General features: G+C 25.3%; 1 protein-coding gene across 1 annotated transcript in view; it reads left to right on the top strand.

Annotated features, from left to right (window-relative positions):
* The window catches only part of LOC132927413 (uncharacterized), a 389,955-nt gene that overhangs the window by 338,744 nt on the left and 31,385 nt on the right, over positions 1-19,826 (top strand). Inside the window, exons 4-5 of the mRNA XM_060991934.1 lie at positions 10,849-10,901; positions 12,895-12,988. Of these exons, the coding sequence (XP_060847917.1) occupies positions 10,849-10,901; positions 12,895-12,988 (147 nt within the window). The remainder of the gene's footprint in view (positions 1-10,848; positions 10,902-12,894; positions 12,989-19,826) is intronic.

Here is a 19,826-nt window from a genome sequence, read left to right as displayed (position 1 = left end):
GCTCCCGAATATCAAATATTTTTTTGTTCATTTGAATGGTTGCCCTCAGTTACATATTATATTACTGTAGTAATATATGTTTGTTTACATACACGCACAATACACATATTATATAAGAAGAAAAACAAAAACAAAATCTTATACTTATGAACACGGTTACAATAGTTAAACTTTTTATGATTTGCAAAAACAATTTTCTTTATTAATTCAGTTCATAGTTTTAATAAAAGCACAGATTATGTAATGTCAAATACCATTTTAAACGATATTGAATTACGTCGGCTTTTAAGCATTCGTTGAATGTGCTTCCAGTTTTTTGAACGAATACGTGAAAAATATATTTAGAACTAAGGATTGAAAAAGAATAAGATTAATCATTATAATATTGTTGTATTTGAATTATTATACGTTTAAACTGAAGTTAAATTAAAAAGTTAGAAAGAGAGATTAATTTTAATCCAATCAGTAACAGCTAGTATTGCTAGTAGTATATTATTATATTATTTAAATCGTATATTATTATTAATAACTTTTGAATGCTAACTTACCATAAAACAGTGTGAATAGATTCATAGAGTAGTAGGCGATAGTTTAAAATTAATTTAAATGTTTATATTATTGTGTATATATTAATGAATCATAATAAAAATGTTTAATTAAAACAAAATTATTAAAATTATTTTTCTTTATTTAATATCTAGTTTAGTTAGATTTTAGGAAAATGTCTATATAAAAAAAATATGCATTTGTATTTTGTAGAAAAAAATTCATATGAAGAACTTTGTATTGCATTTATACCAACTTTTTGACAAAGTAAACATTTTTTTATGAACATTAGCAGAAAAATACTTAATTAAAAATATCTATAAATATCTAAAAAAAAAATGTTTAATATTTTGAAAATCATACTATATGTATGTAACAATTATAAAATAAAAATATAGTAAAAATTTCAAATATTTACAGTTGTTCGTTTTAAAACACAACACAACAAAATAAGAATTTTAATAAGGAATTGTAATTGTATACTCGAAAGTATCAAATGTTGTCAAACTCTAACTTCATAAAAAAATATTGTGGATTTACGTTCGTTTATTTTGTTCCAACAATAACAGGCTAAGAGGAATCTTGTATTAAATTTTTAAGTTTCACTAAGTAAAACAATTATAATTGACAATCATTGAAAAAAATTGTATAAACAATTTCACAGATCTGTATAATTTAGCTAAAAAAAACAAAATATATTGAACATTTTAATATGTGTAGTGAATGGTGTTATTAACACTTAGTATATTCTTTATTGATCTATAGGTATTTGTTTTTAAAATAAATAAAATAAGATTTTTGGTAAAAATGTTTGTTTTTTCCTCCACAATACATAAAAATATTGAGATATTTTTACGTTTAACTCACCAAAAAAAAAATAAAAAATTGGTTCAATATCAAAAAATATATTTAAGTTTAAATCAATACGTCAGTTATCGCTTCACTCAGAATCTAAAAATATATTTGAATATACAATCATCGTGGCTTTTACAATGAACAGCTAACTAAAACAATGAAATCTCTAAAAATCCGTAATAAACTAAAAAAAAAATATATATCAAAACCTAAAATTACTTTCTTACGATGATACCTAATCCCGAGATCATAATTTATATTAACATTTAACAGCATCTTTGTATTTATTTTTTTAATTATAAACTAAGATAATGGATAATGGATATATCCGAACATCCTTTTGTAGGCGCTCATGGATCTCATTCGATAAAATTCCAATTTTATACACTCAAATTGGTATAGTAATATATGACTAAAGAATATAAAGGTAAAACTAATTAAATAAAAAACCTTGTTTTTCTGCTTAACAAGCTTGAATAACAAAAATAACAAGAAAAGAAGAAAGAAAAATGTAAAACCCTTTTTGTTTGATATCATCCTCATAACATCGAGCTATAATTAAACGACAAAAGCAATAATTATTAAATTATATGAAATGTAACCAATTTTGTACTAAGAACTGATTACTTTTTCGAGAAATAGATGCAAAAAAAATACACACCGTTCTAACATTTTTTAGATCAGTTTTTTTTAGTGATTATATCTTTAGTAGTTCATAAACCTGCAATATTTACTAAATTAAATAAAAAAACTAACTATACAAAATCTTAGGGTGATAATTTTCATCTATAACGGTATTTACAACGTAAAAAATAGAACCATAATATTATACAATATCAAAAATATAAATATTCCATTATGAACTTTCTGTATAATATTAAATTATTATAGATTTTGTTTTAATTTATTAAATGATTATTAGGTATTTAATAGAATAATAGCTAATATTAAACTAATATCTTTATTTATTTGCAATTACAACGTTCATATTAGTTTAAGATATTTCCAATAAACAGTGATTTAAAATTAAATTATATTTTATGTAAATAATAAAAATAAAACTCCGATTTGAATTACATTATATTTCAATTCAAAAAACGTTGAACAATATAATCATATTTACTATTTGAACAAATTAAAAAAATATATTAAAAACGTTTGAATCATACCACCGTGTCATGCACACAACGCATGAACAATTTTGTTAAAATATAAAATATAGGTATAGTTAGTCGGTTTATATTATATATATTTATTTAATAACGCTAAACTAAGGTTTACTCACGATCAGAACATTCAGAACCCATACAAATTAAAACTAAATAGATAGCAATTCAATGTGTAGTATTGAAGTACTATTTTTATACGTTTGATGAAAAATTTGTATAATTTGTTATTACGATTAAAAAAAAAATCAAGTCGTTCGTTACACTATTCCTATAGACTGTAAAATATTCGTTTATCATAATTCAAACACCTTAATACTCAAACAAAAATATTATAAAATAAATGTCAGAAAAAATTTTTGTCGCATGTTAAGAAACATAATTTTAAACTCACAACACGTAGTTTAGGAACTATTGCAGTGATGTGTTGCAGAGGGGTGCACTACAATATGTGTTTTATCTTCCGTAATATTATGGTAATTTTTTATACGCTACACCGTTTGTGTACTATTGATCATAAATACTAATTATAATCAATGGCTGTACGTAATTTCGAATTGATGACGAAACTTTGGAAAGTGTAACTTTTATATACATAAATAATAGGTGAATCTGAATCTATTAAATGTAAACGCTTACTTTTTCAAACAGTTGTAATGTTTTAGAAAGTTTTTTTATACATTATTTAAAATCTTTAAATAATATATATTTATTCTTACTTTTTTATCGTTATTATATTTCTTAAATATTTTATTTTTTTGGATAACATTTTTAGTTTATTCCGAAGCAAATTATTTTTCCCGGAATTTAAATATAAATATTAAATCGAATTTCAAACGAGTAGTTAAATTGTTAAAATAAATATAACCATTAGAAAATCTTAAAAACACCAACGATTAAATCTGGTTTCTACTTATATTAAATTTGAGGATTAAACATTTCTACTACAATTAGAATATATCCTCGGTTGTATTTTATTCAAACATTTTTTAGATGCTATTATTTTTATGTCAATCCAATAATTAGTTTATGGTTTTTATTGATAAAGTATTTCAGAATTATTGGGAGTAAAATAAGAACAAAGTATTTAATACTCAGTAAAAATATTATCAGATGTGAAAATATTAAACAATTTAAAATTAAAACTAACACAAGTAGATATACAGATAATAGTATGTTATAAACATTACAATACATTTGATAAGAAATTGCGTTTCAAAATTTTCAAAAATTGAAAAAAAAACTAATTTAAATAACTGAAGAGATGCCAACTTTTACATATCATCAGGTATACATACTTGTAAAATTATAATCATATTTAATTAACATTTATTACCATTGAGAAAACCAATCATAGAATTTACTATATAACTTTATTTTTAATAACTAAAATATGTTAAGTGCAGTGGCATAATCGTTTCCGACCAAAATTATACCATTATTTTCATCTGATTCATTTTTTTGGTCAAATCAAAAACTTTAATATTTAGTTCATGTTATAAATATGGAAAAATAAGTTTAAATATTAAACTTTTGGGTTTAACCGAAAAGGCGAGGATGCGATTTTGGTCGAAAAGGGTCTCGCACATGTGCAGGTCGGCAAAAACCGGTCGTTTGTTCAAACTTTAACGCGTACAATTCGAACCTGTCACGAAAAATATGCAACTCGGCAACTCAGCTTTGTAATAAAAAATCTAAATACGCGATTCGGGTGTCAACCAAAAAGATTTTTTTTCATCACTTAATTTGAATGCATCGCCTCTCGATCATATTAAAACAAAGCATTTAAATTCGTAGTCACTCGATTTAAATAATATAATTTTAATAATACAACAGATCATAAATCTAATTAAAGTTAAAAAAAAACTTAGGTTCGTAATAATTATATTTTTACTATGATATGAACGAATTGATCAAAACCAATAATAATAAACTTTGCATGTTCTCGTAATCAAACGCTAAATTTAAATTTAATTATGTCAAATAAAAAATATTTACAACAATACTGAATACCGCGCGTGACAGAGAGATACGATGTAATGTACTAGAATATTGTATCTACTATATATTATGATCATTTTTTACGCTTTATAAATAATAATTATAACTAGTGGATGTGCGCAATTTCGAGTTGACGATAAAACTTCACAAAGTGAAACTTTAATATACATCATAAATAGCTGGATAATTATTTTGTTGCTCATCGTCAACATTCATTGTCTTAGAAAGTATAAATGATTTTAAAAATATTGATTTTGCATATCTTTTTGCACGACAAAGCTACTACAAAACAAAATAATATTTAAAAAAAATAATTGTTCTTACAATATTTTATCTAAATAATATTTTTAATTTTTATGATTTAACTGCACCTAAGTATATCAATTTTATATTCTGAAACCAACTATCTTTCTGAGAATTTAAATATATAAAATTTAATTTCAAATGAAAATTTAATTTTTTATAAGTACTTAAACTTAAAATAAGTAGAATATAAAATAAAAATTGGGGTGCCAAACCACTCCGCTCATAAAACTTTAATACTTATAAGTTATAAGTACCGATTAACTACATCGTTTGAAATTTGATTTTTTTACATTGAAATTCTCAGAAAACTGAAAATAAAATAGAATTTAAACATGAGATAAAAATATTATATATTTTATATATATAACGACAATATTGAATGATTTCAGTTCACCACACTTTTCTTTTTACTAAATTGAGTGTAAATGGTCAAGCTTTTTGATCTCTCATCAAAACTTAATATTTTAAACATTATTTTTTCTAACATCTTCACAACAACAGTAACCAAACATGTTTATTTTCTACCATTTTTTTATGAAATTTGAGTTTTATAACCGAATTTTTTGTTATGTATTTGGATATATCGGGACCGTTCCAAACGATTTTGAGTCTAATAAACGACTGAACCTTATCCATGAGTTTTATAAGTGGCGTCTACTGTATTTATAAAAACAACGAACTTCTAGCACCAGTAATTACTTATTTAACTTATTTTATATATTTAATACACGTGAGTTGACGTTGAAATTTGTATAATTGATATAAATGATATAATTTTTTACTTTCTACAGACAATTAATATTTTAATATTTATCTACGATTGTTGACTTGAATTTGAATCTATTTAATAGAATATAATGTTACACTTATAGTTACGCTCATATCACCTATTTCAAATCGAAATTCAGCTTTAATTTTAATTTTCAAAATCAGTGTAACAAAATATTGTAATAAAAACATTCACCATAAAGTTAATAATTTTTGATTGAACGAGTATTATTCATGAACCATTAAAATAATTACCCACACACACGCTCGCAGTTTTGCATTGCAGTTATTCGAATTAATATTGTCTTGAATGTAAATTTAATAAATCGAGGATAATATAATAATAATAATCGTCTAAATGTATAGGTGTGTTAAAAAATATGCATACATTTTGAAAATAACAGCAACAACAAAGACTGATAAATGGTTTATCGTTAAGTTGAATTTCTGTTCTATAGGTATATATTGTACTGTATACTACGTTTATATATACAGTTTTTTACAGTCGTTATTTGAATGATTATTATTTATGTGTATTATATGGAACAACTATTGCGGGCGGTGTAAAGGTGTACAATGCACATACTACGTACGAATATAAGTCAATGCTAATGGAAGTACATACATCACCAGTGCTATTTTTTTTTACACACAACCAACGGAAAACATCGGTTCATACATATAAAAACACGAACACCGCAATATTCGATAAATTATCGGAAACGGGGAAGGTCCAATGATACTTACTGAAAAATAGTGGATGTTTTAAAGGTATGAGTGTGTAAGTTGTTTTGGTGTTTTTATACTCGGTTGTAAAAAAATTTCTAGAAAATAAACCCGACTAAATATGCGAATAATACGAATAGAAAAACGTCTACGACCGTCGTACACATATATCGAGTCCCGCGCGATCATATCGGTATAACCTAATATATCGACGAATACTCGTATACGATATAATTTATAATATTATGAACATTAAGAGGATAAAATCTGTTTATAGCACGTGTACAAATTATGGGAAAATAGCTTTTCACTTTTCTCGTTATCTAGCAAAACCATTCAAATAAGATTAACCATAATCAGTAACGTACATTATTACTAATCAAATGTATTAATTAAACGCTTTTTCAAGATGTATTATGATATTTTATTACTTTAAAATGTTTCAAATGTTTTTATCATAACCGTTTAAAAATGACAGTAATTTAATACTACATAGTATACGTATAGATTCTTCAATAATATACAATTTAAGTGTTGAGCAAAGCTTCAATTAATTTATTAAATGGACACGTCTTGCTTAGTGACTTTTCGCATAGCTTTATGTTTATTTAATTTGAACGGTATTCAGACTAAAAAATGTAAATGCGAAGAGCAGTTATGGTATTGTGAGTTTATGATAAATGGAATAACCAATAAGTATTCATGTTGATATATCATATACAATGCATATTATACATGGAATATGTAAAGGTACCTACTTGAATAATAGACGCATCAAAAAAATACTTCAATTTGTTTTCTTTTTTTAATATTATTAAATTTAATCTAAAACAAACCTTAATACGTTTTAGTCCAAATGTTATTATTTTTTTTTTCAATTAAAAAATTATACAAAAAAATATATTTCTAAAAACATTAAAACTTTTCTATAAAATTAGTGGGTTTATCTTTAAAAGTATGGCGCTGTAACGGGAGATACTATAGAGGCTAGAGCACTATATTATAATATATAATCTATATATATATATATTTGCTGCAGCTACAGTCATAATATTATTTTTATGACTCTGTGTGTATACAAAACTTAATATAGTATAGTATACATGCAGGTATAGATAGTATTTTGATAGAACCGACGAGACGGAAATTCTGGTCGGGGTAAAAAATAAAAATTCTATATAGTACATGCATATACTCAGAACGTCACTAAATAACTCTAGAATTGAGGGGTGAATACCCCATTTATATATAATACGGCATCGGTATCTGCGAATATGCGATAGATTTATAGCTCTGCGCATATAATATTCTATACTGCAGGCTCATCGTATATTCGAAAAAGACATCGAACAAAAACCCTTTCTATATATATATATTATTTTATGCCCCGCCGCCGTCCGCCAAACGCAATACGCATGCGACCCGATCGTATGTATTTTATATTATCATAATGCGTCGTCGGTGACGGAAAACAATATAAACGATAAAGTCGAATATGCATATAATAATGATACAGTACACGGAAATTCATATTATATCATGTGTAATATTCTATATTATGTTGGTATGGTATTGTAAATTGTCCGTATACATGATTTTCGTACGTACGCAAGACACGCGATTATAATATATTATTACCTCGAGTAAAACGATTTTCAATCAATTACAATATATTATTATACTGACGGGTATCGATAATATGTATAAAATGTATTGACGTCCGTCCATAACGATGTATGATAAGATATACTTCAACGAAATTTGCGCGGTCGTCTGCAAATACGTCAAACGTAATCGACTGCCGGTGGTCAAAGGCAATAATCATATATTATTCTCATAAAGGCGACAGATTTCATATTTTTCTAATAGCTTTATTTAACATTTTTAACGAGTAACGACAATGTATTAGCTTTGTAATGTCGTATCCTTTCCATTACTGTTTTTTTTTTTTTAATACACTGCATGCATGTAGGTACTTGTTTATTGCCATTATAGTACCTACATTTTATAGAAATAATTTTAAAAAAACCGAATTCACATTACGTCGTATAATGTATAAGTATATCAGTAGGTATATATTCAAATATTTTTTAATTATTTTTTCCTTGTATTTATACATTCATATATTTATTTATAATACAAATACCTTTCAGTTATCACAATAGTTGTTTTGAGATAAATCTCAAATATAGAAATGTAATTATAAAACATTTTTTTAGAGTATAATAAATAATAACCAATAGATAAAATGTACCACAGTTTCAACTTTCAACCCCATTCCTCTCAAATATGGCCAAATTACGTCACTGTAAAATATTATACCACGTTTGTCTCTTAGACTCGAAATTAAAAAAGTCAGTTATTATACACTGCAGGGAAAATGTTCATTTTATAGCAGCTTTATTGTCGTGTTTCGTATTCTCGTCGATGTTAACGGCGTCATTTGAAAACATCCGAATTCCGTGACTATTTTTATAAGTATTTAAATCGTCGTCATTTGAATTTAACACTACACACGATGGTGATAAAATAAACTAAATTTCTAACTGCCATTATAATTTTTATTATTATGATGATGAAAACCATGATAAAGTCAACGAGTCGATTCTTGCTACTGTGCTTTGTGGTTTTTAAGAAAAGTTTAAAAAAAGTGTCTCGAATAAAGTGTACCGATTCGGATCGTCCGGGGAGTAGTTTCGACAGTAATATTATGTGGCCACTCGTTAACCAGTATATAAAAAAAAAACATCACCACAAGAACATTGGTGTCTGATTTTTGATAAAAATCTTAAATCGAATACATCAACTCATCGTTATATTATTATACGGGCACATATTACAGTCTCACCAAAAACCGCGTAAACCGCAATTGACTTTTCTGCTTGGATTATAATATATATAATAATCCAAACAGAAATATATATTATACATGGCAGCTTAGCTCTTTTTACATTTGACCATGCGATATATTGCTCATCGGTGATCCGCTTGAGCATATACCAATCGTAGGGATCCACTAAAAGGAGGGTGAAAAGGTGAAAATATGTTAGATAAATGTATGTATATAATCTGAGCTTCCCTTTATAAATCATATCAAATTCCGTGTTGAATAAAGGCACCGAATATGATTGCCTCAAGACGTCAGTGATAGTTAACAGTGGTAATGCCAATTATTGAATATTTTGAGGCACAGTATTTATTTTTGATACCCGACTCTTGACCAGATTAAAAAAAAAAAGTAAAATATACTAACGATGAGTAATATGTACATAGCAGGTGATTAATAATAAATATTTTCCTACATAATTTCGCATTTCTAGGCACCTATTTACGTACTGACCCTCGCTACTAAGTCTCCAAGTTTAATATATTTATATAATTTAACCTACATATCCCAGGGTGTCCCATAATAAACAAATGGATTTAGATCAGGTGTTACTCGTCGATTAATATGGAGAGGTAGAGAATCAGGTGCTCAGGTCTAGCACCGTTTCCGTTGTATCGGTTGACCAATTCAGTTTCAGTTGTCATTATGTCTGGTCCAATATACACTGTACGTGTTCACAGTAGTAAGATATTTTTTTTTAAACCAGCAATCAGTCATTGTGACATTTTACACGAGATGACTACACGAGCATTCAAGAAAATGCCTAACCAAGTGTATTTATATAGATGGCCACCATATGGGTGATATTATGTTCCATACATAAACTGGATTTGTTACAGAATCTTTTAAATACAACAAAAAGTTAATTCGATCGATATTTTGACGTTTCAAAATTTTAAAATCCAACAGTTTTTTTTTTTGCACGCCCTGACATACAATATAATATGTAATAAAATATTACGTATACGGTAGGTACCAGACACCAGTGTACTGTTTAACGAACATAAAAAGTTTTGCTGTGTCACATTTGTAAAAAAAATATAAAGACCAAACAGCCATTGCTCCTGAAATATTATTTTAATCAATGATATTATGTTTTCCGGGATTAAAATCGCTACCTATTGTCAATCAATAAAATGTCGTTATTATATGTTTTTAGGTTTTTGACGCACGGGAAAACTTAAAATTTATTATATTATGTACTTTCTTGAGTATAGCTAATGGAAACTGTTTAATTTCAATGAAAATATTTTATTATAAACATTATGAATGGTTTGTAATTTTGAAAATTTAATTTATAAAGGTTTTGTATATTTTTAGTTCTCGTTATATATATATTTCGCGTTTTAACAACAGTTCACGTATCAAAGTATTCATGTGACATTTTCACATTTTTATTTTAACGTGTTGGATGTAACAAAATCTAAAATTACTTTTTTTTTTTTACACACAGTTATATTATTACTTTGTAATAGTTTTTTTATTAATGAGTAAAATGTACATTATTATATATTATAATAATATATAGGTACTTAATACTTCATTACCTATATGTTTAATGTTTATACTGAACCATGACCGTTTTTGTTTCAGATACTAATGAATTAAATTCCAACCTACAACAATCCACAAAGTCTTATAAAAAGGTGAGTTATAATATTATATTTTAGACATGTCAATATTTTATATTTTAAACGATTATCAGCAGTATATATTTAAAATCTAACAAGTTTTTATGTTTACAAAATGTTGGGAAAATTTTTTTAGGAAAATTCATCAATTACCATTACGTTTTGTCAAGAGACGATTCAATAATAACAAAGAATTATTATGTTCACTGTCCTTTATAATACTCTATAGATGATAATCAATGATTATAAATTAAATTGTGATCGGGTATCCCACCCTCCTACCAGATAATTCGTGTATAAATAACTCTCCACTCGCTGTCCTGTAGTTTCGATATAATATTATGAAAAGAAAAAAAAAGATTAAAATATTAAACAAACAATTTCTATTGTTATGATTGTCTCGATTTCAAATAACGTTTTTGAGCAAACATAATGCTATGTTATACACCTCGTTGTAAGAATTACCATTTTCCTTTCACAACCAAAAAATGGTATAATATGCTGTTCGTAAACTTTTTGCCAAAACTGATTTTTTTTAAGTACCCCGAAACTATTTATTTAGACATCTGTGCAAATAATATAGCTAAACCTGCACGCTGCACGATAACTCTTCGGTTGAGATGATGGGAGGATGTATAAATAATACCCTCTTCATATTTTTTGGGCTCTCGGAACTATTTCACCTGGTCGACAAATTTATGATACGTGATATAAAACGACTGTTTATTTTAAGCGGTTATTTATTTATTTTTTACTATTATTTTTATAATAATTTATGTTTTTTTACGACTTTCGAAAATCCTTTTAAAAAATTGTAATCAGAATTCATCTCACTGAGATTACATATAATAAATATTGTCATCTAGCCTTACTATAGACACGCGTGTGTATATAATAATAATTTATATAACACCGCATAAAATAATATTTTATTGATACTAAACTCATAAATTAATAAATTGATTTAATATTTTAAATTTTGTTTAAAATGGGTGCTCTGAGTTGCATGATAATATTTATTTAATTATAGAATATACAGTATTATACAGTAGTTATTAATCATAAAAAATAATGTGAAATAAAATATATTATACAATAATTTATGTCAACACACATTTACTTATTTTTGTTCCATCAGATGAATAGCATTTAATTTTAATCGTATTTTAATACATAAAAATTTAATTATTTAAAATACAAAATTCAGTTACTACAACCCTTTTTAGTTATATAATTCATTTGAAAAACTAAATTTAATTTAAAATTATGATCAATAACCAAAATAATATTATTGTTTCGCCGAAAATGGCAAAAACCCTTTTTTGTTGAAAGTGAATATACTTTGATGTTTTTCATTGAAGTTTAAGTAATGTTATCAAATGAACACAATAAAACAACATTTTAGTATAAAATATAAATAATGATCAAAACATATTAACATAATACAATAGAAGATTACGTAATTGTATCTACTTATAGTTGAAAAATGTTGTTTTAAGCATTTGATTTATAATTTTATGAAATTATGATAAAAACGTATTAATAAAGAACGAAGTTTTTTAATTTATAAATATTAAATCACTTACAAGTGTTGGAAATCATTTATAATTTTATGAAACTCTTACTTTTTGTTAAGCGTCATTATCAAAATACTTCAAAGTTCGTTAAATTGAGAATACCAGTACGGCAGTACAAGTAGGACCAATGGACTAGACAACAGTATTTATAAACTAATAGATTTAGATTTATCGTACGAAAATACTATTCATAAGCTTACTTGAATAATATCTCGCAATTTCGATAATAAATGTAAAAAATAATTTTTAAATTCCTTTTCACAATGGCTCTATAGTATTTTCTTTTATTATTATTATGTTTTATCCCGCTTTAAGTATGTGTAATACTGATAGAAAATAAAATCATTTTAAAGTACTTAAGCATAAGTTTAATCATTTTTAATAGTAAATTTCACTATAACAAAAAATATATTATTTTATTTTGTTCACAGTTACCCGCACCAGTGGTGGATGATGATCTTTTGGAATTTTTGGTTCGCGTGGCGGACAATCCAGCAGAATGGAATAAAATTCGTCGTGTTTTAAGTAAATATTATATTCTATAATGTAATCTATATAATTATAAAGGAATATTTAATATTGCAAACGTTATTATATAATAAAAAATATTACTCATATTATATTATAGGTATGCACTTAACTTAATCAGTTATTTATTAACAGAACTTGATTTTTTGGTTATTTAATACATACTATTAAATAACAGTAATTTATTTAGTTATTTTTAATGAATGAATACTATTTTGAAGGTATGACTAATACTATGGAACATATTATGTCTAGTATAGTAATATTATGATACATTTTCTTAAATAAATTTTGTTTACAGTTGTATGTAATATATTATTAGATACTCAGGACAATATTATATTATAATATTTCTGAATGGTTAATAAAAATAATAATAATAGTAATAATAAGTAAATTCAAAATTATTTGACAAAAATAGTAACGAAATACCGTTGATATAAAAAATATACAGCATGTTTTACTATTTTACAAAAACAGTGATAAATTATTGAAGACAAATGGCGAATGCGCATAAAAGAGTATACTGTATATGAGTTGTGACAGACTTTAATTTAATGCAGCGCGATTCAAATATATTATGAATTCGTATTTTAAAACGATGACTAAAATTTAACAAATGTGTTTTCTTTTATATTTTATACCACATCAATTAACGTGCATTTCACGAATAAAAATGAGAACAACCCCTAACCCTTCATTATAATATACTGGCTTTTGAATAATTTCAGAACACAGATTTCTCCCCTATTTCATCAGCAGCGTCGTTCTTCCGACTTCTGTTCACATAAAAGCACTTAGGAGGATTGCAATGGAGAGTATTCAATATACAACACGTGACTTGTTCAACGGTTTCATAATGTTTCATAAATACAATCGTTAAAAAAAATAGTGTTACCTACCACGTTTCCAGATTTTTCAATGATGTATTTTTGTCTCAGATTCTTTTTAGAAAGAAAATTCTTAAAAATGTTTATGCGATGAAAATTTATTAGTATAGTTTTTGAATTTAGTCATAGAAATGTAATATTAAATGATTTAAATGTATTATATATTTTCAGAATTATATATGATTTTACTTGTATACAAATTTTCCAGTCATTATTTGTTTGAAAATAAGTTGATGTTACCCATAAATTAACATATTTTCATAGTATATTACGAATAAATTAGTTTATTAACTATACATCAGCTTCTACTAAGAATAAAATAAATAACAAAAGTAATGAAACCAAATATTGTAAAAGGTGAAAATGATGAGAAGAGTTAATCTTAGTAGGGAACATGACCTTTTGAAAAGTATAAATAAATTATCTTGACGTTCTGGGAACTGAAAACAGGAAAATCGAAAGGTGGATGACACCGAGATATTATATTTAAATAAATTAGAGCCCCACTTAATAACACACACAACTCTATAACTTAATAATAATTCGAAGTATCGACAATTTAATATGAAGACTACGATATATTATTTTTACTAAAATATATTAAGTACAATATAATAAACATATAAACATAAAATAATTACTAAACTACAAATTAAAATTGTATTATTCGTTCAGATTTCATTTCATTTGAACAGCACAATATTCATATTATCGTATTTACTCGTTAGTTAATAAACATAATATTATTTAAACAAAACATATTGGTACAAACTATAAACTACATACTAACTGATATTATACTATTAATCGCAAAATAACATATCATAATATTATTATCTTATATTTCGAACATTGAAAAGACTGTTCTTGACATACGGGTGTTACATAATATATATTTACATGCATGTAAAAGACGCTTTTTCGTTGTATAATTGAATTCAAAACTACTATTTCATAAGATTCTCGATTGCCGTACGTATACTATTTTCACGTATTAATAATATTAGTAATTCAAATAATTATTTAACCATAAACACGTAATAACCACTACGTATAAATTTAATGAATATTTTTTTGCCTATTATGTTAATATAAAAATATATTTAATTTGTGTAAGAAATCATATTATTATTATATACCTATTGGCTATTATAGTATAATACATTTACAATATAATACTAGCCAATTAATCGAAATAGGTTTTTGAAATATAACACGATGTCTTATTAAGTCATGTGATAGTATAAATTTGATTCGTAGATCCGATAAATAAAAATTTACTGAAAAATATATTGGGTTTAAAGAAACTATAATATAGGAAATTCAAAGTTTTAAAGCGTTTTAAGTCGATTATCGATCAGAAGTATTGGCAACTTAATTTGTTTTGATGCGAAAACTTAATTTAAATTTAAAACCACTCACTCGTCATACCTAGGCTAACCAACCTCACGTGATTTCTATTGTCTATTACACATCAATTTTATAAGGACATTTCCAAACTCGCGTGCATATTCTATACATTTAAATATAATATATTTTAGTATCTCCGCCTACTACTATTAATCATATGCCTAAGTTTGTATCATAGTATTGCTAGGCTCAACCCATTTTGTATTTAAAATTAAATTAATGTACAGTTCATATAATATTATGATATCAATAATTTTAACTATTTTTACTGTTATACATTATACTATTACATAATTATAATAATTATTATTAATATTACACAATGTAGTCAGTAAGCATATATTTACTTATGAAATAGAAACAAAGTATCTAATAGATATAAACCATATACAATTAAAGGGAAAATATGTTCTAACTGTTATGTAATGCAATTATAATTTAAACAATGTTTCTACCTTTATGTGTCTAACGCTTATGTAATTGTATGCCATTTATCATTATTTAAATTTATTATTATTATTATTATTATTATTGATTATGGGCAATAATAAATAAATCATAAACATTAAAAAAAACTTAAAACGACAAAATAATTAATCGTACGGTTGTATTTCATTTAGATTTTGTTCAATTACATAATATTTACATACATTAAATCATTATTAATTTAGAAAAACATTTTATTTTTTAAACTTTAAAAACGTCAATTATATAGTATAATATCGTTATATTATTTTACCTTAAACAAACTAATATCCAAATTGTATAACAATATTATAGTATACTATTATAGTGTACTATTATATTATTAGTTAAACACATAACATTTAATACCAAGTAAGGTACGCGTATAGGCATAATATGATTATATGTGAATTCTAAACGTCTCTCAATATAGTAACAATCGTATTGTTTTTTCTATTATTTATTTGCCTTATGTGATGAGAATTCAATTTTGTGACTTTTAGTCCATCAAAATACAAAACTAATAAATACATTCAACGACCATTATATATAGATATATATATATAAATTAATTTGTAAATGTAATAATAATTGTAAATAATGTCTAAAATGGAATCTAAAAGAGATGGCCGTTCATAGAATGGACTATTATTTGAATATTAAAACAAAATTTGCATTGTCCAATACATATATACCTTTTAAGTTTTAATAAATACAATATACATAACAAACCTTTCAGTTTCTGCCAATCGAAATCTTAGGGAGATACAAAAACATATAAGTTGTGCAATTTTATAACTATTGTCAAATTTTTAAACCTAATTTACATATACATCGACAAAAATTATAGAAATATATTATTCAAAATATTTGTATATACTGTAGGCATAAAATACACAGTATTTTAAAATATAAAAACATATATAATTTATCTTTTGTTGTATTATTAAAATGAAAAATTTTAAAATGTTAACGTTGTTACTTGATATTTCTAATCTATCTCGTGGCCTGTAGATATTATACTTTTTCACGTGTGGTTTTCGTTATGTGTTTTCATAAATAAAGTTTTTTCAGTCATAAACTTTTGACTTTTCATTATATAATATGGTGTCAGGTGTAGGGGTCTTTTTGAATAGTATAACCTTCTACAAATCAAGTGTCAAATAAGCGTGCCCACGTCCAGTGTTGTGATGTGTTTGAGTAAAAGTATTGAATATTTTTTTTAAATAATTTCAACATGAAATATTTTCGACGGCATTTTAAATACTTTTAGTTTCTTTTTTTCGAAAAATTCAGTTAGAAAAACATTATTTACTACTCCAATAATAGTTTTATTCAGTGTGGATGGAACGGCCATGAAAAAAAAAAAAACAACATGATGGAAAATATCTTTGAAAATAATTCATGTTTTCTAAAGTACAATAAATACAAATTATTAGCATAATATACTATGTTGCTATGCTTCGTTGATTAACAAACTTACAAAATAATAATAAAAATTATTCGACAAATATTCTAATTCATTTTTCGACGTATTTGAGTAGACTTTAAAATACGTTTAAAAATATTTTTTGCAATACTCCCTACGTCAAAGCAATAATATAGCAGTATATACAGCCTTGACGAAATGGCCAAGAGTACCTATTAGCGGAACTACATAAACATTAATAAACATTCTATAACTCCAGACATCATCAAAAATTTGAAACGTGGACACTAATGATTTCAGTTGCTCTCGGAGCTAGTGTCAAACGCAAAGCAACTAATCAACAATGCGATGTGAATTTGCCGGGGATATGTTTTATTATGTGATTATAGAAAATTACATCATATTATATATTATGATATAAACAATAGGTACATTGTATAATAATAATGTAAACTTTTAAAGAAAAATATAATGTATTATGTAGAAATATTTTATAAATAGCTTATTACGAGTATGTAACGATTTACATCATAGCCTTTAAGTCGTAAATTGTTCTAATGAAAAAATAATCAGCTAGGTCAATTTGAAAGTTTTATGTGCATCGTGTTGGCACAAACATAACTCAGTTAATTAAAAAATAAAACATAATAAAATGATACTAACTCGTATCTAACTTGTACTAACTGATATACATCATGATGACTACATTTAAAATCCGTTGAAACTTAATATGGGAATTGCATATTTAATGATAATATCTTGTTAATATTTATTTTAGCCTAAAGTGCTTAGGGCGTGGTATAAAACGAAGCGCATCTTATTTGTTCCATATTAATTATAAGATAAAGTTAAACAAAAGAATAACTTCCTAATAAACACTCGACAAACAAATAGTTCAACTTAAGAGTTCTAAGCCAATAATTTAGTTCGAGACATTTATAAAGTTGCTTACCGTCGTAAATGATTATCGCCATTATTTTAATAATGTTTAAGTCTATTGTTAAGAGATTAAAACAATTTTACGTATAATAATATAGGTACTTATACTCTCTCGTTGTGGGTTCAATGGATAAACGAGATATATTATATTAATTATTATACTTATGTATTTATAATATTTTTAAAGAAACTCGTAAATTGAGTATACAAAAACGGTTCTTAGCGGAGATGGTGTGTCAGTCTCTATTTTTAAAGATATTTCATAATTTATGTATATAACTACTTAAAGCATATACACTACATATTTACTGAATGGATAATACATACGTTTTTTTCATATCTCTCTTTTATCTACTGATATTGATTTTAATTTTTGTGTTGTTTCATAAAATTAAAAACACGCGGCGTTTTGGATAGACAATTTAAGTACACAAAAATATCGTGCGGTGATTTTTTTTCCAATACCCATAAAATAGATGTCGTGTAATCCGTGTTATTTGAAATCATATATTTTACTATAACACTTATTCATAATATATGTGATCAAAGAGGTTTCAAGGGATAAGACAGCTTCACCCTGAATTGTATAAAGAGGGAGGCTACAATTTTACACTATATTCTAAAGTCTTATACATAATAATAAGTAAAATATATGTATTTTACCTTTCATTGACGAGGTACACTCGATGCCATAGGCATAGTGATTTTTCTGTTCTGTTCCTCCGATTATTTCGAAAGCTCAGGAATTTTTTACTTTTGACCTAGTTATTATATCTAAAATTTTCTACTAGAAACCACCCTCAAGGTCTTTAAAGCTAAATTTAACTTTAACCAATGGCTTTTCCAATTTATTTTTATATTTTAGTAATATATTATGATATACAATATACATTAAATTCCAATATATAATAACTGCAGCTAAGGAATTCAAAACATAATTAGTCACAAGATACTGACAATTCCTGCACGGCTGCACGTTTATAATAATAATGTACTTAATTACATTATTATTAAGGTTAAATAATATATTGGCGCCCAGTATGTATAAATAACATATTATGCGCTTACCTCGAATAATAAATGATGGTTTACTCATATTTCCTTAAAAAATAAACACACAATAAACTAATGGAAACAATCAATAAGTAATTTTCATAACAATACTCATATAATTTTAAAAAAACTAAATATTTAGGTAAAAGCATTTTTTTTTCGAAAATAAAAAATATATAAACTTATATGTGTGTGTATTAAAATAGTTATTGAATAGACAGTGAATTTTCTTATTATATAGTATATAGATTAAAGGTCCAAATACATTTTTTATAACTAAACCTCAAAACCTTAAAACGGATTTCTTCAATATCCGTCCGTTTCGTTCGAACAAATCGTAGTCAGGAAGAACACGTCATAACCTTCAATGTACAAATTAAAGAAAAAAACAAATGGATACAAATTCACTGCATACCGTAAAACAGTCAATAACAATTATTTGCTGTTTCGCTATTGGTTATCAAAAAATACAAAACCACATTTCATATATTATAGACACCAACTATGGTACATTATCATATCGTCGCCGGATTTAACAATTTCCTGTGGTTTAGTGAAGTAATAAAATTATGACTAGAGAACGGATTCCATTGTAAAAATGTATTTATTATTATGAACAATTTTTTTATCTGATTAAAAATATGTATAG

This window comes from Rhopalosiphum padi, chromosome 3 (genome assembly GCF_020882245.1).
Source record: "Rhopalosiphum padi isolate XX-2018 chromosome 3, ASM2088224v1, whole genome shotgun sequence".
NCBI classification, from domain to species: domain Eukaryota; kingdom Metazoa; phylum Arthropoda; class Insecta; order Hemiptera; family Aphididae; genus Rhopalosiphum; species Rhopalosiphum padi.
Note: the sequence above shows the minus strand (reverse complement) of the source record. Positions and strands in the feature narration are given on the sequence as shown.